At 45.6% G+C, this 25245-nt stretch overlaps 1 protein-coding gene across 1 annotated transcript in view; it reads right to left on the bottom strand.

The window, feature by feature from the left end:
• CHMP4B (charged multivesicular body protein 4B) overlaps nucleotides 1-25245 on the bottom strand; it is a 44395-nt gene that overhangs the window by 2033 nt on the left and 17117 nt on the right. The window contains exons 2-4 of the mRNA XM_008021206.3: nucleotides 3667-3844; nucleotides 1218-1332; nucleotides 81-207 (exon numbers count right to left, since the gene is read on the bottom strand). Coding sequence (XP_008019397.1) covers nucleotides 81-207; nucleotides 1218-1332; nucleotides 3667-3844 — 420 coding nt within the window. The remainder of the gene's footprint in view (nucleotides 1-80; nucleotides 208-1217; nucleotides 1333-3666; nucleotides 3845-25245) is intronic.

Genomic DNA, 25245 nt, shown 5'->3' with positions numbered 1-25245 from the left:
GACACAAACCAAAGCCAACCGACCACAAGATCACCCACCACATGACCTCGTGGGTGTATCATGACTCTAGAAGCACTCACCGGGTTTTGATGGTAGGGCTATAGAGGGAACATTTGGTAGAGGGACTGTTTCGGGTCCACTGATTTCCAGCAAATTCTTGTCTAGTTCCTCCTGTTCTAGTTCTTCTAATTCTGCCATTAGCTCATCCTAGTAAAAGGAAACACAAAGTGAGTGCCCTCCCTGGGAATCCCAGCCCCCGCAGTCATGCCTCCTACCTAATTAATGCTCATGGAGACACACACCCCTCTGAGAAGGTCTGCGGGGAGGTGAACTCCAGGTTCCACACCTTGTGATTCAAATATCCTAAACCAGCTTCTACTGGGGAACATATCACTGCTGCACATCACTGATGTAGACCTCGGTGTCCTGCACTACACTGTGAGCATCTGGGAGAGGGGATCGTATCTTTGCCTTCCTATTTCTTTGGCTCAGAGCTGGGCACACGAGTGAATGCTCAGAAATGTTTGCTGATTTGAAATGAATGAGATTCTTCCATCAAACTCCAGTGTGAAAACATGAAAACCCTGGTTTTGAGAGCCAACGGTAAGAGCTGCAGGCTGTTTTCTCAGTTATACAGTGAGGGTCAGAAAGCACAAAGAAAAGTTGAGCAGAAAGGATCTGACCTTTAGGAGATTCAACTCTAACACAGTGGAGTACCTTCAACAGGGGCTAGCACCATTATTTTAAAAACCTAAGAGACTCAAGGTCCCAAATTGCTCAGCAGAAATTGGCAGGTGGCTGAGATCCAGACACATCCCCCGGGTCAGGGGTAAGTGCCCCCCACTCCTTGCTCTACCTTTCCCTCATGCTGGAGCTGTCTCAGGGCAAATCCTGTGAACTTCTCCAGGGCATGGTCATCTCTGCTGCCCAGCTGTGTGCCAGGGCCCACCCTGGAAAGGTGCAGGCTAGCTACTTGTTCAGATCAGTTAGTGACCTGAAGCCTGCTAAAGGGTCGTGATGACTGTTCCTTTACTCTACCTAAGCTTCTACCCCAAATAGGGAAAGTGTCCCTCAAAATGTAGAATTCAGGGAGGGTTAACACCATGCCCTGTCTCTGTCCAAGTCCAAATGCTCCCTGAGAGCCTTCAAGAGCACATCAAGGGGCAGCCTCAGGGTGTCATCTGTGAAGCTTATGGGATCTGTACAAAACTACTCACCTCGTCAAACTCTTCTCCAAACCCTACAGGTTTTGAAATTGCTGTTGAAATCTCCTCCGCAAGTTCTTGCTGGTCAGCAATGTCCTGCATTAACTCGTCAACTTTATCGATGTCCCTTCAAATGCAATGGACAGGTATATCAATTCGTTAGGCTGTGTAAAGAGGGCCTGCAAGGCAAGGCAGGAGCAGAAACTGGGCCCCACACAATCAACTTCCCAGCCACACCCCCTGCAATGACTCCCTGTTACTTGTTACTTGGCATTATTGCCTGCCTCCTCCCCTTTAAAATAGAGAAGCACAGACTCAAGGGGACAGGAATGTCTTCAAGACACTACCCAGTCCAACACCCTACCGGTGGCACTATCAAAGTCCTACATGCAAATTAGCAAAGGTGTCAGGTAAGACCACAGGGCTTTAACTCCTGGGCCAATAGCTCTTTTTCAAGTCCAAGGGTAACTCTGCATGGTGGGGGGGGTGGGGGGAAGTAAAAGCACAATCACAGAAGACAGCCATGCCATCTAATGGGCCTTCCATCTACTCAGTCCACCTATGGATCCTCTAGGACCCCAACGGAAAGGCAAATTCTGAAAATATGCAGAATTTTCTTCTACACACTGACAACCATATAAACCTGTATTTCCTCAAGCCAATATATGCACATATATGTCAACATTTGCACAGTATTTAATGAGCTGCACTCTGCTAGGTTTTTAGGAGAACACAGAAATGAGGCATATATGGTTCTCATTCAAGCAGCTCAGTCCAATGAACATCTACCCTCAGACAAAACCTCACTTATTTGAAAGCTACTTCTCCTGTAACCTTACATTCCTACAGCAAGATGAGCGATCAGCAAGATTTTTCTGCAAAGGACCAGATAGTAAATACTTTAGAATTTATGGCCAGACAGTCTCTATTGCAAATACTTAACCCTGCTGCGTAGCACAAAAGCTGCCACAGACAATATGTAAATTAAGGGGCATGACTGTATTTCAATAAAACTTTTAAGGCCAGGCACAGTGACTCACACCTGTAATCCCAAAACTTTGAGAGGCCCAGGAGAGAGGATCACTTGAGGCCAGGAGTTCGAGACCAGTCTGGGCAACACAGTGAGACCCCATCCCTACAAAAAATTTTAAAAATTAGCCAGGCATGATGTCACACACCTGTAGTCCTAGCTACTCAGGAGGCTGAAGTGGGAGGATGGCTTGAGCCCAGGATTTTGAGAGTGCAGTGAGCTAGGATTGGGCCACAGTATTCCAGCCCAGGTGACGGGATACAGCAAGACCCTGTCTCAAATAATAAAAAAACTTTATTTACAAAAATAGATGGCAAGCCCATAGGGTGCATTTTCCCCACCCATTGGACAGCACAGCTGAGTACCCAAAAGGAAGCAAAAAAGGCCCCTGGCACCACCCAAATATATGCTGCCAAATCTAAGCACTATAATAAATGCAGATTTTTAATTTTTATTTTTATTTAAATTGAAATGGAGTCTCGCTCTGTCGCCCAGGTTGGAGTGCAGCAGCACAATTTTGGCTCACTGCAACTTCCGCTTCCTGGGTTCAAATAATTCTCCTGCCTCAGCCTCTAGTAGCTGGGATTACAGGCACATGCCACGATACCCAGCTAATTTTTGTATTTTTAGTAGAGATGGGGTTTCAACCATGTTGGCCAGGCTGGTCTTGAACTCCTGACCTCAGGTGATCTGCCTGCCTCAGCCTCCCAAAGTGCTGGAATTATGGGTGTGACCCATCTCGCCCAGCCCAAATGAAGTTTTATTCATGAGAGAGGTCTTCATTTGGAGCCTCCTTACCTTGGCCTTTACCTTGGCTAGTTACAACTGTAACAAGCTTGGTTATCTAGTTTCTTAGGCCACTGCCATGAGAGGTAGCCATATAGGGGAAGAAGGAGTGCTGAGGGCAAGATCACTGTCAGTACGACAGCTACAGCTGGAGAGCAAGGGAGGAGGCAGAAAACGCCATCAAAAGCAGACACAGGAACAGAGAGATCCAAAGCTCTTGGATGAACCATACATTTCAGGGCCCCTGACAGCATCAGGGAAAAATCATGGCCACCGATTCTAATCCCAGTTCTATCCAAGCTCCCATGTGACACAGGGCAAATCAGCTTCCCTCTCTGGGACACAGCTTCCCCACCTTCACATTCACAGGTCTGGACAACAGGACCTTCTAAAGGCCTTTCCACCTTGAAACTATGCTCATCACAATAACCCTAAATTACTCAGAAAGTATTTTTGCATGCCATGAGATCTGCTTCCAAAGGCACATCATCCATTTTCGGAGTTCCAAAAAAGAATGAGAATTCAAACAAACTGAGGTGCTCGAATAGGTAAGTCAAGGGATCCGTCTGCCCAAGGCCATGGCCTGGGTACGAGGCATTCCGGGACTGGCACTGCCCTGTGGCGCAGGGGCGGGTGGACACGTACATGTTGTCATGGGCCGCCTTCATGGCCTTGGCGGCATAGCCCATGTTCTTGAGCACCTCGGTGTTGGTGTTGGCATTCTCCAGGGCCTCCCGCTGGAACTCGATGGTTGATAATGTGCCGTCGATCTGCGCCAGCTGCTTCTCATACCTCTTCTTACGCTTCAGTGCCTGGAGGGCCGCTGCATTGGGGAGAAAACAGGGTTTTAGAGAGCCCAGGCACAGGGCGAGGTCCTAGTGTTCACTGAGTTCTTTCCCCAACTCTACTGGAAGCACCTCTGTTGTTGCTTCCACTATAGCAGAGGGTTCATAAATTCTACACAAAGAGCACGTTCAATTTTCTATAAAAACATAAAATTCACATACCTCAAAACACGGCCAGTAAATAGGCACACAAGCCAAAGTTCAACCCTCGGGTAACCACGCACACACACAAATCAAAGCATGGACAGCCACCCAAAGAAAAGGATGCTCTGGGGTCAAACTCCTTTAGGGTCAAAGTCCAGCTCACAGACTCAGGTGAGCTACTTGGCTTCCCAGATGGTGTCAGTGTGAGCAGCAAATGACATACTGTATGTAAACACCTGGCACATTCATCAGTGTGTATGCCCCTCAAAAAAAAGCAGTTCTCATTATTATAAAGCAATTTTAAAGTACCATTTTATGCCAACTAAATTACAGAAATCATAAATATAATGACTATACCAAATACTAGATCCGTTTGGGTTAAAAATGCTATTTCACTCATAGCCAACAACTCTGTAAATTGTTACAGTGCTTCCGAAAAGTAACATGGCAACACACAGCAACAACCACCATGATATTTTTACCCTCTGACCCAGTAATTTCCTTCTGGAAATGTATTCAAAAGCAAAAAGCCCCATGCCTGAAGATGGTTACTACAGCATCCTCCATCATCGAAAACACGACTAAACTAAAAAACTAGAACTCCCTGCCACGGCCAAACCTAGAGTCTGGCCATTTAGTTGGGTCAGTGGCATCATCTACCTTAGCCTCCTAGCACGCTGAGACTGTGGAGATCATCGCATGTTAAGGTCCAATCACGGCAAGCAATTTGACCAAGGTGAATCTGTGGCAGAACTGGGACCAAAACCACATCTCCCAACTTGAAACCCAGATTTCCTTCCCCCTCACGGTCTCAGTTCCACTCTTCACACTGAAAAATATCTTTAGCACACATCTTAGATGACGTTGGGGGTCAGGACACACCACCCCAAAATATGACTGTAGGAGACCAGAATATACCACCCCCAAAATATGTTTCTTTGGCATATTTTGAGCTGGTTATTCTAAGAAACTAGAGTAGCTCAAAAAGCTATCCTTTTGTTTAAAAAAAAAAAAAAAAAACAAAGTACATCTAAGAAGAAAATCTACATTACTAAAAGTATCTATGTCAGGAAGGGGGCTGCTCCGAAAACTTTCATTACCTAAGAGACCTTCTATCTGCATAACAACACATCCTTTACTCACCATACAGTAATTCTTCCCTCACCCTCCAGTAAGCTGTGTCCCCCCACAACAACCTCCAAGTCTTCACCATACAGTAATTCTTCCCTCACCCTCCAGTAAGCTGTGTCCCCCCACAACAACCCCCAAGTCTTCACCATACAGTAATTCTTCCCTCACCCTCCCGTAAGCTGTGTCCCCCACAACTCCCAAGCCCCTATTCTTTTCTGTAGCTCAGGATACTATACAAGCTTCAAGCATCTGACTCTTCTTCAAGTCTCATATTTTGTGGGATTTCCACATGTACATATGTAACTAAATACGGTTTTTCTCTTGTTAATCTGTCTTATATCAATTTAGTTTGTAGCCCAGCCAAAGAACCTAGAAGGGAAGCTATTTTTTGCTCCCCTGCAATGGGCATCAAAAGCCAGGAAGGAGGCTTAGCACAGACTCCGTCAGAAGAAATGGCTGAGCTGGAGTGGGCTGGGTTGGGAGCACTAGCCTCACACACACATGCACTCAGCGCTCTGCCATGTCCTGGAGTTCTGGACCACGGCCACCTCCTGCAGACTGGAGGTCAAAACCCCCACCCCCATGGGGCTGTGGTTTCTCCATATGTCACATGAATAGGTCCCATGCTCCTTCTACTCACACCCCCTGCTGGCATGGGATTCCATCCTAAGGACCATTTGCCAAGGGAAAACAGCTTGGCCTTCGTATAGCACACAGTTTCTCCAAAAGCAGCAGAAAAATTCTCCTAGCCAGTCTTTGCAACCAATGCTGACCAAAATACATACATACGCACATAAAGAGAACTCGTAAAACATCTGAAAAACAATAAAATGTGCCTCATTAAATCTGAAAAGTCACTGAATCTGTAATCTCCCTTGATTCTGATGTAGGCCGGAATGGCCCAAGACTTCAAGAAACCCATCCTGCAGTCACACCAGGGGATCCTCGAGACCCTTCACTCTCACCTTCTGGTAGCATAAGTCATGCTCACTTCATAAGGGCCTCAAAACAGCAACCCTTTAAGGTTAGAACGACCACCCCTTTTAGTTGATGAGGAAACTGAGGTTCAGAGACGTCCTGTGACAGCCCAGGTAACTGGCAGAGGGGACTTAAACCAGGTATGGAACCCCAAAGTCCCTGCCCTGCCACTATGCTATGCCCCCCACTTAATGAAAAAGGTAGGATACTGCCCTGGAGGGATCGTCCAGTCCTGCAGGGAGTGACATGGGGACCATGGGAACACAGAAGAGGGAATGCAAATCCAACCATTCCTTTGCTGAAAAATCCTCAGTAGCTCCCTTTACCATATGGTTTAATACGGCCTGCGGCGTCCCGCAGAGGCAAGGTGTTAGAATTCTCTCCGCAAGCCCAAGACCTGGGAGCCCTAGCACAAGGTCTACAGAACCACCTTTCCCATGAGTAATGTCAGAGGGAAGAGGTCCTGGGGGAGTCCTGTAAGTGCCCCAGGGCTGGGATGGCTTCCTCTGACTTCCTTGGTGTTGTGTTCCTTTTCCACAAAAGCCATACCCTAGACATACTCTAATCACTAAGTGACTGTGAATCCTTCCAAGATCAAGTGCCAATGGCCCACAGGTGCCCCTTTCCCAAGTCCCCTCCAGTCAGCTCCATCACCCACAGCCCAGCCCATCATTCAAGATTCACCAAGACCTTCCAGAACGGGCGCACTGGCTCATGCCTGTAATCCCACCACTTTGGGAGGCCGAGGTGGGTGGATCACCTGAGGTCAGGAGTTCAAGACCAGCCTGGCCACCATGGTGAAACCCCATCTCTACTAAAAATACAAAAATTTGCTGCACATGGTGGCGCACACCTGTAGTCCCAGCTACTCAAGAAGCTGAGGCAGGATAATTTCTTGAACCCAGGAGGTGGAGGCTGCAGTGAGCCAGGACTGTGCTACTGAACTCTAGCCTGGGCAACAGAGCAAGACTCCATCTCGGTGGGGGAAAAAATAAAGATTCACCAAGGCCTTCCGAGAGCCTGCTGTGTGATGGTGAACAAGCAACGGCAGTCTCATCCGCCTCCTATTTCATTTAATCATCCAGAGATCCCAAATGAACAAGGAGACTGGGGATCAGAAAGGTGATGCAGCTCACCCAAGTCATCCTGCTGCCAAGTGAGGAGGGGAGTAGTCTGTGTAACTCCCAGCTCTATGCTCTTCCTCACGGACTCAGAACAACAGCAAGTGACTCTGAGACCGTTCATGAGAGCAAACACTCTTTGACAGAGCTGCCTTGCTTTTCAGTGTCCTGAGTGTAGCAGGAGCTTGGTAAAATGCTTATGAAACTGATTTTATACAGTCAGCTACATTCTTATATTTAAAACCAAAGTTACTTCCCTATTAACATCATAGATTTAGAACTGCTTTTTCTCCAATACATTTTCCATTGGCAGTGACTCCTTGTATGCCAATCCTAACTTCCTCTGACTTCCACCTCCCACTTCTAAAATCTCCCAAACAGTAAATTATCTGGAAGCAAAACCCAAATATACCAGGGAGGAAACCAACAGCCCATCCCCACCCCGAATGAAATAATGCTGATCTTATTCATCTTTGTAGATCAGCAATCCAGCAAAATAACTGATACACAGTAAGTGCTTAGTATCTACTAAATTGAACCTCCAATTTCATTTGTCTTACAAGGTTTTCATGTATTCTATCCAGGGTTCTTCATGGGGGATCCACCCATATTTTATCTCCCATGCACTTCTGACCCAGAGAATTGACGTCTTACTGAAACACAGGCTAGAACAATCATTTGGCAGCATCCTTCCACTGCATTCCTCCTGGCCACAAACAGGGACTTCCCGCAAGCACCTGGCTGTAAGGTGTGCTATCTCATACTGGGGATAGGACCTGAGCAAACAGTATGAGGGACAGTCCCAGGGAATCCTCCCAGGACTCCCCTTCCTGCCTGCAGGGTTCACACAGCCTCTTCCCCTCTAAGCAGTGAACTCTCCAGGACGTTGATTTTTCTTATCCAGATCTATCTGCTGTCTGTGTTTCTCAGCTAGTTGAGAACTCCAAAGGGAAAGGCTACATTATTAATTTTGCCCCACAGAAACCCCCAAACATGCTTCATGAGTAAAGTAACCTTGAAAATTGACATGGGGTCAGCATCTGGGCTGCAGAAACAGACGTAGACAAATATTCACAGCACTTGAACCACCTCCTGTATCTTACAAATGCGTGGCATCGGTGGTGAGGTGTAACAGGGCAAACTAAAGGCTCAGAGGTATTAGAGTGCTTCCACAAGTAAAATGCCATTCTTCTTGAATACTATTACACTTAGTAAAACTTCCTCCATGCCAACTTTATTTCTGACCACAGAAATTTTCTATCTGTAACCAACCCAATGTTTTCATAAATATTAAATATATACTGGTTCTTAATGTCTTGCCTTAACTTCTCCAGATTCCTGATGGTTAGATTTAAAAACAAGTACTGAGTTAAAGAGAAGCTGTTCATCTAAATCAAATATTCAAAAAAGGGGTGTCTAAAGAAATCCATTTTCTGCCAGAGAACCCCCAGCGTCATTTATAAACACAATGGCTTTAACAATTGAAATCTAACCCAGGTCAATAGAAGTTTAAGAGGTTGCTTTTAGATGGGAAAAAAAATAGTCCCTGGAATCTCCATATTTAATTATGCCTTTGCCAGTTCCAAGAGAGTAATTACAGCAGCAATTACAGAATCTAATAACCAGCTTTATTGGCTCTGAAAGCTGAAGCAAAAACAACTCCAACCATGTTGAAATAAACATTGGTCTCCAGACAGTTGCTTCATTAGACCCTCCAAACAGCTATTTAGAGGAAAGATACAGAACAGATACGCTAAGAAGCAGAGACGAGTCAAAAAGACATTTGCCCAGGATGGAAAACCTTCCTGCGAGGCAACAGTTAGTGATTACAGAAACCATTTTTAGAGAACACGTCAGTTCAATACAATCAGACAGGACGTTCCTTTCTCCTAGTCAAACACGACTTCTCTGAAAAGCTGCTGAGGAGGGCGAGTTTGCCTGTCCCAGATCTAGGGGTGTTCAGTATAGGGGCAAATAGCCCAGGGCATCTCAATAGATGCCAAGAAGTCATAACTGTACACTCATTACTAGTATAGAGAAATTCAGGCACGGAGGGAAGGACAGACCAATAATATGCTCTCACTAAATGAATGGCAGTGTCTACAGTCCTTTCGAAGACCCCAGAGTCTACATTTGAAGTCATCTAACAGAAGGTACAGGGCTGGGAGGGAAGAGGGCTGCTGCTTTCCCACTCTCAGCGTGAACAACAAAGCAAATGAACACACTCCTGAGGACACTTACACACAAATGCAACACCAGGACTCCAGCCTAAGTGGGCATTCTGAAGAACCCTTAGCAGCCTGGTCCCAGGAGGACTACCAGCAGGCGGGGAGCCAAGCAGGGCTAAGGGAGCCCCACTCTGCCTGCTAGCAATCACTCAGATAGAGCCTCCTGGTTCATTCTGCCAGTGAATAAACTCAGATATTCAGGGTGCCTTAGCCAGGAGAAGCATGCCTGGCCCTCAAGTCACTGGTTGCTTTGCTGGACAGAGGAAGTGATGGGTGTGTCATCTGTGATCTGTCATCTGCCCTGTGAGCATGGGCAAGAAAGGACTCAAAGTTAAGTCTACGGCCATACCACCCTGAATATGCCCAATCTCGTCTGATCTCAGATGACCCAAAGTCAAAATAACACAGTTAACCACCAATGTCAAAGAAACCCATTCACCCGTAAACATGGTTATTAGTGACCATCCTTGCACCACACGGCATTAGAGATCCCACCAAACTTTGACTAAATAAGAGTTACAATCATGGCATCAAGAATAGAGGGAGCTTGAGGAGCTCTTGGAGATAATGAAGACCAACCCCTCATTAGATAACTGAGAAAAATGATGTCCAGAACAGGTGGCACAGCTTGCCAGGACCCCGCAGTGAGTCAGAGGAAGAACCAGGACTAGAATCCAGGTCTCCAGCCCAGGACTCTTTCTACCACCTCAAGTCTGTTGTTTCCAAATTTAGTTGCTACAAATAAATCAGCAGTTCCCTGTGCCATAAGGAAAACAGTCTGCCTAATGTTCTTTCATCCAGTTTCCAAATCCTGCCCTTGATAAACTCCATTTTAAAGCTTATGCTGACACATGAAAACCAAAAAGCTACCTGGTTTGCTCTCTTAGGTCCCTAGACAGCAGGGGGAAAAAAGAATGGGAAAGAGGTGCTAATCAGGCTAGTTCAACAGTACCTTCCCCTAGTAAGTGCTGTTGATGCACCTACAGTTTCAGAAGGCAGGGCAGGGTTAGGCTCTCATTTCTCTACCCTGGGTGAGGGTGCCTGGGACGGCATTCGTGTCGACTGTTGCTGAGACAGTGTTGCAGGCTCACCTGCAGGACGAGGGCCTCACCCTGCAAAAGCCTTGGAACGCTGTCCCTGACATTGCTGTATTTATTCCCACACAGCTGGAGAGTTCAGGCGAGAGGTGAAGACAGCTTTTTCCAGAGCAGCCTCCTTCTCTGTGATATATCTCCCTGTTCCTCTAATTTGCTCTCCGTGGCCTGGAGCTAATGCACTCCATTTAGAGATGGTAAAATAAGTACTTGTGTATGACCAGGAAATCGGAGTCTGAAGCCCTGCTGACTTCATCAGCAAACACATAGGGAGTACAGTACTCACTGCGAGGGAAAATTCTAGACAGAAAGAAAGAAGCCCCTTATCTGTTTGAAAGGGACAAAGATGAAAGAAATAAGCCCCACAACTAACAGCCTAACAGAATATCAAACGCTCTGAATCATTTAAACGGTACATACAAAGTGTGTTCCGTAAAAGGCATGATAAAACACACTCTGCCGTCAAACAACCTTAGGAAATGCTGGGTCACATCAAGTTACAATGGTCATTTAGGGAGTCCAGTTGTCCAGCTTCAAGTTTCACCTCCACCATCAAGTAAATTACTTAATCTCACTAATAACCCTCATGATAATAACACGCACCTCATAGGGTTATTGTGAGGATTAAAATGAAGTACATATGTAAAGCACCTGGCACAGGGCATGACAGGTAAATGTTGGTCACTGGTATTATTTACTGCAGGACTTCCCAGATCCTATTTTGATAGGAAGAAAACACTGACACCTAACTGGCTCACCAAAAAAAGAAAGAGAAAGACAAGAAAAACCAACAAGACACACACCGACATCTGTAAGACACGGCTTGGGAGAAACCAATTTAAAACCACCTGAGCATTTGGCCAATGCCAGCTTCATCAACCCCTGCCCTTGGTTGATGCCGGCCAGCACTGGGGCACAAAGGAAAAAGAATATGAGGCTTGGTACCAGTAGACCAGGTCAGAATCCCAGCCCTGAAGGTGGCTGTCAGGTAATTTCACATCTCTGAGCATGTTTGTCAGATGCAAGATGGGGGTGAAACCACTACCCTAAGGACAGACGAGGACAGTTACTATGCAAACACTTGCTGAATGTAGGCATTCTCTCCGTCTTGCCTCTTTCCCCGCTGCCTCTCTTTCCTTGCCCGTGTCCAACATTGTCTCTGGGGATCTCTGCATCTTCCTGTCCCTGTCCTGTCTCCCACACTTTTTTTTTTTTTTTTTTTTGAGATGGAGTTTCACACTGTCACCCAGGCTAGAGTGCAGGAGAGCGATCTCCGCTCACTGCAACCTCTGCCTCCCGGGTTCACGTAATTCTCCTGCCTCAGCATCCCAAGGAGCTGGAATTACAGGAGCCGGCCACCATGCAGTGGTGTCCTGTCCCCTTTCCCAGCCCAGTGTGTCTAAGAAAGAGTAGACAATTGTGGCATAGTGGAGAAAAAGATAATATATAACAACAGCTAACATTTATGAGAGGTTTCCTGGGTGCCATGATTGGTGCTTTCATGGGAATGAAAAATTGATACTATCCATGCTCACTAGTTCTTCCAGACAACCTATCTATGAGGTAGATACTGTTACTGTCCCACTTCAAAGATCAGGGTATTGAGGCTCAAAGAGTTTATCATCTGCCCAAGTCATACAGTTAGGTAGCGGCAGGCCTGGGATCAAAGTCAAGCTGCCTATCTGCAAAGGGCATGTTCTTTCTCTACAGAAGAGCATCTACCCTGCACCAAGCAGGCAGCTGGGCCTGCTTCTGCCTGAGCCTGGGGATCTGAAAGCCCTGAAGGCCTTCCCCTCCCCATGGATCCCACAAGCTAGCAACAGTCTGGCACCAAGGGCATCCAGTGGGCTGCCTGTTCTGCCCACAAACTGTCCACTAGCGACAGTCCAGAGGGTATGCAGTAAAAACCTCTACCTGGAAAAAAAATTTTTTTCTAGTAGATTTTAAATTGGTTAAAAGCACACGGGATAAAAACCCAACCATTATCATCCTCTCTACACTTAGGTCGATGACTCTACATAGCTGGAAAGTTTGCTGTGAGCTTTTTTTGTGTTTTAAATAATAAATGTCTTCTTCCCTCATGTCTACCCTAAACCATAAGCTCCTCCAGGGTGGAACCTCCATCTTTGTGCCCCTAACAGCACTGAGACAGGGAGAAGGGAAGGGCACTCCATAATACCCAATGTGACCCTGCCATTTCTTTACCCGTCAGTGCCCTCTGTCCTCTCACCCTACAATGGCTTCCAGATCTTTTCCCAAGTCCTAATATGGCCTTCCCTCCACATTCTGGAGGGCCCAGGGACCAAAGCTACAAGAACCTCTGTCACTTGCCCACTTTTTTCCTGTGTCAACCCACACTGGAATTGCTAGAACCCTAAAACAAAAGGGGTCAGAGGCTTATTATTAGGGGCAATGAGCCTAGGACCTCCCCTGTGACTATATCTGGAGGGAAGTAGCAGAGACCCAAAGTGAGCAGCAGATTATTCCAGACTGGGTCAGCAGGCGTGGGCCAGGCCATAAGGAAGGAGAGAAATGGCCACGGCAGTCAGGGTCACCAAAGGGAACGGTTCAAGGCCTATCTGAGCTGCCTCCTCCTGCTCCCCAAAGGACAGCTGATCAGGAAGAGAAGGGGTTTCACTTCCTAGATCCAGCAGGCAGCCCTGGAGTAGCTCTTGGTGATCAAGATAACTCAGGGCCAGGGTGGGGAAACAGGATACTGGGAAGGAAGGTGACCTCCCCCTGGTTAGTGAGGGCCATAGTCATTCAGCCTGTGCCCTGGAATCCAAGGCCAAAGTTCTTTCCTATACACCAGCCAGGCTGCAGAACTGCTATCAGAGGCTAAAACTAAGCGCCCATGCAGTCCACAGATATGTCTTCATTTGTCCCGTGTCTTAATTAAGTCGTATCTTAATACATAAATTTGAATATTACATATTTCTCATAAAAATCCAGATTTTGGCTTCCTCTTGTAAAGACAGAGTATCTGGCAACACTGAGCCCACACTGCCACCTAGCAACAATCCACTAGAGCAGAGCAGCAGCCATCCCTTTTAGAAGGGACACATACTTTCCAGTCCATCTCAGAGCCCACCACTGCCCACCAACTTCCACCTGGACACATTACTCATTTATATGTCCTGACCGACAGTCCCTGTAACACCTGACACTAATCTTACACCCAGAGGAAACTGCTAGGAGTTATCTGGTACAATCCCTTGCCTTCAGGCAGTTAAGGTTGTGTTCAAGTTAAAGATAGGCAACTGATGTCATAAAGGTTCAACAAGGTGCTCAAAGTAACAAAGGTAAAGGTACTTGACAAGGAGGAATCCAAGCCAGGAGCCCGGAACAGGAGACCTGTATCTAGACACAACCTGCAACATGCGTCCTGTGATCCTGAATCTGGCTTCTAGTTCCACCTCTGCCATGACTAAAATATGTCACTGAGCAAGTCCCCTCATTCCTTAGTGCCTCACACTCCTCATCAAGGACACAAGAAGGGTGGATTAGGTGCTCTCTCCAGGTCTTCCTCCAGCTCTAACAATAGGTGAACCCATATAGTTCTGAGATTTCCAATAACAGGATTGAAACAAACACAAAAGGCTCTTTCTGGTTGATCTTGCGTGATCCAGAATATGTAATTAACATCCATATGCTCCAATTCCCGACTGCTTCACATCATCAAGTATTTCCTGCCCAATGAGCAGTCTTTCTTATTTTAACTGGCTTCACAAACTGAGTTAGAAAAATCAGAGACTCCCTTTAGCCTCTGAATTAAGCTGCTTCAACTGGGCAGAGGAAGTCAGCACTCAGATCCAATGTGAGCCACAAATGTCACTCAGGAAGCAAAGGTAACTATAGTTAGAATGTGAACACAGACATCTTCACCCTCCATCTCCTTACAAGTTCTGGCACTGCCTCCCTCCTCTCTCTGAAATTCCTCTCTCCTGTCAGCCTTGGGGGATCCCCTAGCCTGGTTCCCTTGTCCCAGAGGCCATTCCTTCTTGAGTTTTTGTTTTGTTTTGTTTTTCCTAGATCCTTTCCTCTTCTCAATTCCTAATGGTTGAAGCTCAAATCTTAAAAATCTTGATCCTGGGTTCTTCTGTTTTTTTGTTTTTGTGACACAGGGTCTTGCTGTATTGCCCAGGCTGGAGTGCAGTGGCACAATCTCGGTGCACTGCAACCTCCTCCCAGGCTCAAGTGATCTTCCCACCTCAGCCTCCCAAATAGCTGTAGCCCAGGCTGGTCTCCAACTCCTGAGCTCAAGCAATCCAATCCACCTTGGCTTCCTAAAGTGCTGGGATAACAGAAGTGAGCCACCATGCCCAGCCAGTTCTTCCTTTCTTACATGAAGTATCACCTATTCTGAGCCTCGTATTTTATTGTATTTAATCCTGACAATAAGGAATTCGTCTTACTAGCCAATTTTACAAAGAGATTTGAGGCCTGGAGAGATTATCTCAAAGCTTATGAATAACAAACCAGCAGAGTCAGGATTCAAATCCAGACTCTTCCTTCTGCTTCTAGCCAAGACAGGATGGCAGGGACTAGATTTACCCCTAGCCCAAGGGAAATGAATCAACAGTTTTTGAGACACTGGACATCAAGCAAAAAAGGACCGTGATCCTTGAGAGCTCGGAAGTAAGTTGAACCTACGGTCACACCCAGTTGATCGCTGAGAGTTTCCAGGCCAAGGTGCAGGCAAGGAAAACCCAGACAGAGTCCAGCAACTTCCTGAATTAATGAGATAGAGCTGAGTGTCTGGGGAGACCAGTGCAGCTGGAGTTCATGAGAGTATCTGAGGAGAGAGTTGCACGGAGAGAGAAAACCCCAGAGAGCCATGGAGGGTCCCCCTCAAGTACTCAGCAGAATACTGATCAGCACCCATGTGTGAAAAAGCTATCTAAGGCCAGGGAAAGAACCACTCAAAAGGATGACAGAGAATAAATAATATTAAGTACTCACATGGGGCCAGTCATATTGCCTCTTCCTCAGTTAGACTGGAAAAGCCTCATAATTCTTCTTGGAGGGCCTTCAGGAGGGCCTTGTCTTAATAGTAGGGATTAACTAGCCCTATGCTAGATAAACACTGCTCTGAGCCTGTCTCATAATTCGTACACCTAAGACCCAAAAGGCAAACTGTTACCAAAAATTCTGCCCCCAAAACATAAAGAATATTTATGGAAATACAGAAAGATTCAGTACCCAACAAGGCAAAATTTACATTTGACATCTAATCAAAATCTACAATTTATGCAAAGAAATGGGTAAATAACACCCATGATGCAGAGTAAAATCGACAAATTGCAAGTAACCCAAACTAACACAGATGTCAAAATTAGCAGAGATTAAAACAGTTATAACTATAGTCTATATGCTTAAAAAGCGAAGGAGAAACAGGGAAGGTATTTGCTATGGTTTGGATACTGTCTGTTTGGCCCGCCAAGTCTCATGTTGCTATCTGATCCCCAGTGTTGGAGGTGGGGCCTAGTGAGAGGCGTCTGGTCATGGGGGCGGATCCCTCAGGAATGGCTAAAGGCCATTATCCAGGAGTGAGTGAGTTCTTAGTCAGTTCTGGAAAGAGCTGGTTGTTAAAAAGAGCCTGGCACCTCCTCCTCTCTCTCTCTCGACTACAGGCGCCTGCCACCTCGCCCAGCTATTTTTTGTATTTTTTAGTAGAGACGGGGTTTCACCGTGTTAGCCAGGATGGTCTCGATCTCCTGACCGCGTGATCCGCCCGTCTCAGCCTCCCAAAGTGCTGGGATTACAGGCTTGAGCCACCGCACCTGGCCGGCACCATGCTTCTTGTACAGCCTGCAGAACTGTGAGACAAATAAACCTCTTTTCTTTATACATATCCCAGCCTCTGGTATTTCTTTAATAGCAACACAAATAGACTAAGATAATTTTTTAAAAAACCTAAATCGAGCTTCTAGAAATTAAAATTATTACATGGATTAACAACAGATCAGACATTTCATTGATGAAAAGATTTGTAAACTTGAATAGCAATAAAAACTATCCAAAATGAAATACAGAGAGAAAAAAGAATTTTAAACATCAGCAGAGCAGCAGTGAGGTGTGGGATAACTTCAAGTAACCTATATACATGTAACTGGAGTCCCCAAAGGAGGAGGGCAGGTGAATAAATATGTCAAGAAATAATGGCCAAAAAATTTCCACTTTGACGAAAACTATAAACCCACAGATACAAGAAGCTCAATGACCCTGGAGCTTAAGAAACATGAAGAAGACCACATATACCAAAGCACATCATATTAAAAGTGCTCAAAATCAGTAATAAAAAGAAAATCTTAAGAGCAGCCAAATAAAAAAATACACATTACATATACTGAAATAAAGATGACAGAGATTTCTCATAGAAAACAATGCTAGCAAGAAGACGGTAGAGCAATATTTTTAAAGGATCTCATTAATTCTATCACCTGGCATGGAATTAAATTAGGAATTATAGGCCAGGTGCGATGGCTCACAACTGTAATCCCAGCACTTTGCGAGGCCGAGGTTGGCAGATCCCTTGAGGTCAGGATGTCAAGACCAGCCTGGCCAACATGGTGAAACCTCGTCTCTACTACAAAAATTAGCTGGGCGTCGTGGCAGGTGCCTGCAGTCCTACCTACTCGGGAGGCTGAGGCAGGAGAATTGTTTGAACCCAGGAGGTGGAGGTTGCAGTGAGCTGGGATCACGTCACTGCACCCCAGCTTGGGCAACAGAGCAAGACTCCATCTCAAAAATAAAATGGAAATGGAAAGGGAAAGGGAACAAAAAAAAACTGTTAATCTGGAATTCTAAACCCAGTGAAATATTTCAAAAACAAAGGCAAGGCCAGGTGTGGTGGCTCACGCCTGTAATCCCACCACTTTGGGAGGCCAAGCCAGGCGGATCACGAGGTCAAGAGATAGAGACCATTCTGGCCAACATGGTGAAACCCCGTCTCTACTAAAAGTACAAAAAAAAATTAGCTGGGCATGGTGGCGCTCGCCTGTAGTCCCAGCTACTTGGGAGGCTGAGGCAGAAGAATTGCTTGAACCTGGGAGGCAGAGGTTGCAGTGAGCCGAGATGGCGCCACTGCACTCCAGCTTGGCAACAGAGTAAGACTCTGTCTCAAAAAAAAAAAAAAAAAAAAAAAGGCAAAATAAAGACTGTCAGACAAAGAAAAGCTGAAAGAATTTATCACCAGAAAATCTTCACTACAAAATTTTTTTTAAAGTCCCTCAGGCAGAAGGAAAATGATACCAGATACAAATATAGATCTACGCAGAGCTATGACAAGTACCAGAAAGGATAAACATATGGGTAAATACATAAGGCTTTAAAATTATTTAAATCTCGCCAGGTGTGGTTGCTCATGCCCAGGATCTCAGTACTTTGGGAGGCCAACGTGGGAAAATCCCGAGCCCAGGATGTCAAGGCTGCAGTGAGCTATGATTGCATCACTGCACTCCAGCCTAGGTGACAGAGTGAGACCTTATCTCTAAAAAAAAATAAATAAAATGTAAGTTATTTAAATATCTTTAAACAAAAACACAGTAATAGTGTAGTGTGGGGATTTATATGTAAAAGTAAAACATGGTAATTGCACACAGGCCAGGAAAAGCAAATGAGACTATACATACATGAGGTGTACTATACATGAGGTGATATTGTATATATCACCTGGGATGGAATTAAATTAGGAATCATAGGCCGCATGCAGTAGCATGTAATCCCTGTAACCCCAGCACTTTGTGAGGGCTGAGGCGGGCAGATCCCTTAAGGTCAGGCACTCAAGACCAGCCCGGCCAACATGGTGAAACCTCGTCTCTACTACAAAATTTAGCCGGGCGTGGTGGTGTGTGCCTGTAGTCCCAGCTACACATGAGGCTAAGGCAGGAGAATCGCTTGAACCCAGGAGGTGGAGGTTGTTGCAGTGAGCTAAGATCACGTCACTGCACCCCAGCTTGGGCAACACAGTAAGACTCCATCTCAAAAAATAAATAAATAAATAAATTAGGAATCACAAACAGAAAATCTGTTAAATCCTCACATCTTTAGAAACTAAATAATATACTTCTAAATAAGTCACAGGTCAAAGAAGAAATGAAATGGGAAATCCGAAAGTATTCTGAACTGAATGAAAATAAAAACACAACATATCAAAATATGTGGGATGCCACTAATGTGGTACCTTAAAGGAACTAAAAGCCTATACTAGAAAAGAACAATCTCAAATGGACCTCAGCTTCCACCTTAACAAGCTAGAAAAAGACCAGCTTGGGACTGAGCAACATGGCAAGACCTTATTTCTATTAAAAATTTTTTTCAACAATTAGCTGGTGGCAGGCACCTGTACTGTCCCAGCTACTTGGGAAGCTGAGGCAAGGAGGATCGCTTGAGCCCAGGAGTTTGAGGCTTCAGTGAGCTATGATTGTGCCGCTGTACTCCAGCTCAGGTGAGAGAGTGATAACCTGTCTCCAAAAAAAAATAAAAATAAAAATAAAGGGCAAACAAAATCCAAAGCAAGCAGAAGACAGGGAATAAAGATTAAAATGAAAAATCAATAAAAGACAAAAAAGAAACAAAAGAGAAAGAAGGTCAATGAAATAAAATTCTGGCTCTTTTTGAGAAGTTCAACAAAATTGAACTTCTAGCCAGACTGAACAGGAAAAAAAGATTACCGGTATCGAGAATGGCAGATGTGATATCACTCCAGACTCCACGAACATTAAAAGGATAAAAAGGGGATATTATGAACAACTTCATGACAATACTAGAAAAACTGAAGCAACTTCATACCAATACAAAAGATGCAACAGTTTAGATGAAACAGGCAATTCCTTTGCTCATTCTACTGTACCAGAATTACACTTTGCTCATGAAACCCTGCTAGGGAACTAGGGACACAAATTATACAGTCCCAAGGCTGAAGGAATTCACAGGCCAGCAGATATGGACAATGTAATATGATGACAGAGGTCAGCACAGGACACTTACTGTGGATGCCTAAGGCAGGGAAACTAACTTTTGGGGTTATCATGCATTTTAAAGGATGGCAGGAGACAGCCCGGAGGAATATATCCAAGCAGCAGGAAAAGAGAGGCATGAGAAAATAGGGGAGGGAGCAAGTAAAGATAAAAGTTAAAGAGAGAAACTCAAGGACAGACTTGGATGTCTTGTTAAGGACCTGCTGGAATCTATCCCAGGGTTAGCAGGAAGCCATTGAAAGATTCAAAGCAGGACAGGAACGTGATCAGATTTACATTTCAGAAAGATCCCTCTGGCTGCTGTGGGGAGAAGGGGCTGGCAACCACTGCAGTAATCCAGAGGGTGTAGATTTCAAGGTCCTGAACTGAGGCCATAGCAGAGGGGCTACCCAGGAGAGGGTGAACTTGAGAGACACCAAGGGGGAGGACCATGGGCCTGTATCACCTGTTTGAATGTACAAGAGAAGGAAATGGAGACTGAGTCAGGAATAAGTTCCAAGTTCCTGGCTGGGGCAACCAGGTGGTGGAGATGCCATTTCTCAGAGAGACTAGTAACTCAGGGAAGAGAAGATAAGGCAGGGAGGCAGAAACCATTCTCCCAGGTCTTTCTGTGGGGCCATGGGCTTCAAAATTCAAGTTAGCACCTGACGTTTGAATTAACATTCTCTAAATCCATATGAGGAAGATGGAGTTCAGGGACTGCAGGGTAGGTCAAATCTAAATCATTTCTGGCCGGCCGTGGTGGCTTACACCTACAATCCCAGCACTTTGGGAGGCCAAAGCAGGAGGTTCGCTTGAGGCCAGGAGTTTGAGAACAGCCTAAGCAACATAGTAAGACCCTGTCTCTACAAAAAAAAAAAAATTTTTTTTTAATTAGCCGGACATGGTGGTGCACACCTGTAGTCATAGCTATTTGGGAGGCTGAGGCGAGAGGATGCTTGAGCCCAGGAGTTTGAGGCTACAGTGAGCTATGATTGCTCCAGTGCACTCCAGCCTGGGCAACAGAACGAGACCCTGTCTCTTTAAAAAAAAAAAAAAAAAAAAAGAAAAATCATTTATTGTAAAACTATAAAGAGCACAGGATTCAAAGGTAACCTAATTACTACCATTCATACATGGGCGTGTCTCAGGAGAATATACAGGTATAGTATATGCTTGTAATTGCAGAGACTATCTCAGGGCCTTGTAATTGGTTATTTCTGGGAAGGGCACACAGTGACTGAGGCAATGAAGGCACTTTTAAAATTATGTACAATTTACATGACTACCTAATCAAAACAAACAAAAACAACAGACCATTTCTTCCTCATCCCCAGACATGGAAAGGCGGTTATATTTAAAGAAGCAAATCATTTACTAAGAACAACCTAACTATGACTGGCACTGGCGCTTTGGTCTGGCCCTCTGGGTGGAATGAAGGCACTGATTGAGCTCCTCCCCCACCCGCCAGGTCCTAGGCTGGATGCTCTTAGCCAGGCTTGCTCGAGGTGACCAGGTTCTTGGCTGGGACAGAGGGGAAACAGCCTGTTTTGGTTTTCCGTTCCCAGGCTGGGATGCACTCTTTCTTTTCCGACTGGCTTTTCTTCCTCTGCTTCCAGCTGAATCCATGCCAACAAGGGCCCCCTTCTGCCTGAGCAAGCATGAGAGCACCCTGGCAACCGAGATGACAGCGGAGGTCTGGGGGCTGGGGACATTTGTGGGGAAGTGGGGAAGAGATTGAAATGCCGGCAGAAAAATACTTCCAATGTGCACGCTTGTTAGAAAAGCAGAAAAATACTTCCAATGTGCACGCTTGTTAGAAAAGCAAGGCAAGAGGGAAAACCCAACCAGCCTTTTATGCTTTTGGAATCAAAAGAGACATGATGAAGGGGTTGCAGACAAATGATTTTCCTTGCCCAAAGGCAGCAAGGGGCGAAGGGCACAGGAAGCTGATTCTCTTTTGGGAAAAGGTAGTCTTGCCTTGGTCCTTAAAAAATGGGGCACAGGTCAGACACGGTGGCTCACACCTGTAACGTTATGTATACTTTACCACAATTAAAAAACAAAAACAGTCTGGTTCATGGGTTTGCTATCCGATCCCTGATGAACACTGTCGCTTACAACTGTATATGTGAAAATAACAAAATTAAAGAATGAACTCCAAACTGCACAGAATTACCAGACACTGAAACACTGACAGAACATAATCTCTAAGGCCAGGTGCAGTGGCTCATGCCTGTAATCCTAGCACTTTGGGAGGCCAAGGCAGGAGGATCACTCGAGGCCAGGAGTTCAAGACCAGCCTGGGCAACACAGCAAAACCTCATATCCACAAAAATTTTTAAAACTTAGCTGGGAGGCTGGGCATGGTGGCTAACACCTGTAATCCCAGCACTTTGGGAGGCCAAGGCGGGTACATCACAGGAGTTTAAGATCAGTCTGGCCAACATAGTGAAACCTCATCTCCACAGAAACTTTTAAAACTTAGCAGGGCGGCCAGGCACAGTGGCTCACGCCTGTAATCCTAGCACTTTGGTAGGCTGAGGTGGGCGGATCACTTGAGGTCAGGAGTTCGAGACCAGTCTGGCCAACATGGTGAAAACCCGTCTCTACTAAAATTAGCCAGGCGTGGTGGTACGTGCCTGTAATCCCAGCTACTCGGGAGGTGAGGCAGGAGAATCACTTGAACCCAGGAGGCGGAGGTTGCAGTGAGCCAAGATCGCGCCACTGCACTCCAGCCTGGGCGACAGACGAAGACTCTGTCTGAAAAAAATAAATAAATAAATAAGCTGAGCATACGTAGTCTCAGCTACTTGGGAGGCTGAGGTGGGAGGATCCCTTGAGCTGTGGAGGTCCAGGCTGCAATGAGCCATTTTCATGCCAGTGTATTCCAGCCTGAGTGACACAGCAAGATCCTGTCTCGAAAAAAATTTTTTAAAATTTTTTTTTTAAAAAAAACCTCTGTTTCTTTGAACAATTAATTCACAGTGCTAGATTATAATCTGATTGTTTAGAAAATAATGTAAAGAAAGGAACGTCAGAAAGCAGCCTCCCTACCAAGAAAAACAATACGTCAAGGGTCCTAAAGTAGTCAATCAGAAAACAAAAAGCTAAGGAGTGCTATGGACTGACCTATATCCCCCAGAATTCATATGTTGAAGCCCTTGGCCCCAGTGTGGCTGCACTTGGAGATGGGGCTTCTTGGAGGTCATTAAGGCTAACTGATATCATAAGGATGGGACCCTAATCTGACAGGACTGTTAGCCTTATAGGAAGAGAGACACCCCCACTCCCTATCCACTCCCCGCAATGCACAACACATACTCTACGGGAAGGCCATGTGAGGCCAGAGCAAGTAGGCAGCTGTCTGCCAGTCAGGAAGAGAGCTCTCACCAGAAAACGGAATTACCCAGCACCTTGACCATGGACTCTGAGTCTCCAGAACTGAGAAAATAAAGTTTTGTTGCTTAAACCACCCAGTCTATGGTATTTTGTTATGGCAGCCCAAGCTAACTAATACAAGGAAGATAAGCACTATAGATGCCCAAGCCATTCAAAATCTTTCAGCCTGGCCACGGTATCCCCCATACCCTCTTGCTGTAGGGCTCCCAGGTCCCTCCCCTGAGATGATTAACAGCCTCAGTGTCTCTCCCACCTGGGCGCCTTGCTTTTCCTGGCTCCATATGCTGAGGGAACCATCAAATGCTTCTGCCACTCCTTTCATCCTCCTCTTCACCACCACCCTCTCCCAGCCAAGCTTCCTTCCACATCCTGCTGAGCACTCCACCAGAACGTCTTCATTCTCCACCACATGTGAGACCTGGTTCTGGTTCCAGCTCTGCTGCCAGTCAGTTCTGGTCAAATCAAAGTCTGTTTCCTCATTTGTAAAATGGGAGTGCAGGAATGGGCCCAGATGATCTCTCAAGTCATTTCCAAGACCGACAACTCATCAGACCCTGAACAAGGTTCAGCCAGGCGGAGCCATCTGCCCTTCTTCCTTTCCTATCTACTGTCTACACATGTACCAAGATGTGGCTCTAATGGTGTTATCTCTTCAGGCTGACCCTACATTAGGCACTGGTCTTAAACCATCTCCGGAGACTCTCTCTAAAGAAAGGGGTCACCATGTGTCTACTCTGGATACAGCCTCCTCCTTTCCTACCAACCACAGAGCTATACGTGTGTATATCAGCCAGCAAGAAAATCTAAAACTTATTTCTCATATATGAAAATGATCAGGAAAGTCTTTCTGGGGTCTGGTTTCACATAAGAAATTGAAATTTTTAATTACTCAACCAAAGAGGGCAAAGAAAGAAATTCAGGCCAAAATAAATTCACAGATTTGTGGCCTTATAACCTTAAGACCCAAGACAGAAGGGAAATCAGTTCCTTAGAGCCTAGGGGCCAAAGAAAGGGAGGGAAGTGTCTCTTGTTCTTGCCTGAGTTTGTTTCTGCTTCCCAAGGGAAAGGCAAAGCTGAGCAAACACCACAGATGGGCATTCACGGCTGGGCCTGCACTTCTCCAAGTACCCAACATGGTCTGAGAATGCAAGGAACTGACCGAGAAGGGGCTAAAGTTCATAATCTGGTCCCTTTCCTATGCTTACAAACAGAAAGAACTGGGGAAAATTCTGTGTCTACATAAATACCACACACCCTCCTCTCTCCCAGCAAGAAGCAGCCTCTCTCCTCCAAGCTTCCTCTCACAGCTCTTCTCGCTTTCTCCCTTGGATTCAAGTCATAATCCCTAATGGGCTGTGAGCCCAAGACAGAGGCCAACAATTCTTCATTTCTGTTCTCCCAGCAATACCTAGCACCGTGCCCAGTACTACAAGGTGTTTGGGAAACATGTTGAATGAGTAACAGAAGGATAAATGGCCTCTGAAATTCTAAAAGGGGCCAGAATAAACAAATATTGCTCTATTCTCAAGTCCTAAACTGCTATAAACCCTCCAGACTGCTGAGTGCTGGAGTGTTCTCATACCTTGATCTGTGTGGTTGTTACATAAGTGTATACATTTTAAAAATTCATTCAGCTGTCACCTAAGACTTATCTGCTTTACTATAAATAAAGTATACCTCAACGAAAAAAAAAAAAAAAAACAAGCAGCACCAAAAATTACTATTTATATATCAACTTTTTCTTAGGTCTCTTTATAGACTTCCTAACCCTCCCCAGAGTCCTGTAAAATGAGCTGAAAGTAGGAATTATTCTGATGGCTTGCATGGAGGAAACTGATGCAGGGAGAGACTTGTTCAGCCTGGTCACACAGAGAGTCAGAAATGTAGGTGCAACAAGACCCTGTAGTTTATGATCTTCCACCACGGCTGTGCCTGCCCGCCTAACCACTGACCGCCAGTTATAACTCAAAAGAAAACCACCCCCTAAAATAGTAACTGTTTACTCCATCTCTCCTGTCAGCTGGCTTTCTGCATGGCACTTTAACTTTATTTTCAAAACTATTCTGGCAGGGTTGGCCACATTTACCACAGCGTCTGTTGAGAAGCAGATGAGGCCACAGCAGAATTCACTGGAATGAGGAGATAAGAGCCATGAGTTCCAGTCTCAGCTTTCCCTTCAATGAGCTGTGTTACTCTTAATAGGTCACCTCACCTCTCTGGACCCGGGATTTCCCTCTGTATGGACAAGATGAGCACTAAAGTTTGATCTTCCAGAACTGCTTAGGAGACAGCAATGTACTGGGCAGGTTAATAAAAGGGAG

This window comes from Chlorocebus sabaeus, chromosome 2, assembly GCF_047675955.1.
Source record: "Chlorocebus sabaeus isolate Y175 chromosome 2, mChlSab1.0.hap1, whole genome shotgun sequence".
Lineage (NCBI taxonomy): Eukaryota > Metazoa > Chordata > Mammalia > Primates > Cercopithecidae > Chlorocebus > Chlorocebus sabaeus.
Note: the sequence above shows the minus strand (reverse complement) of the source record. Positions and strands in the feature narration are given on the sequence as shown.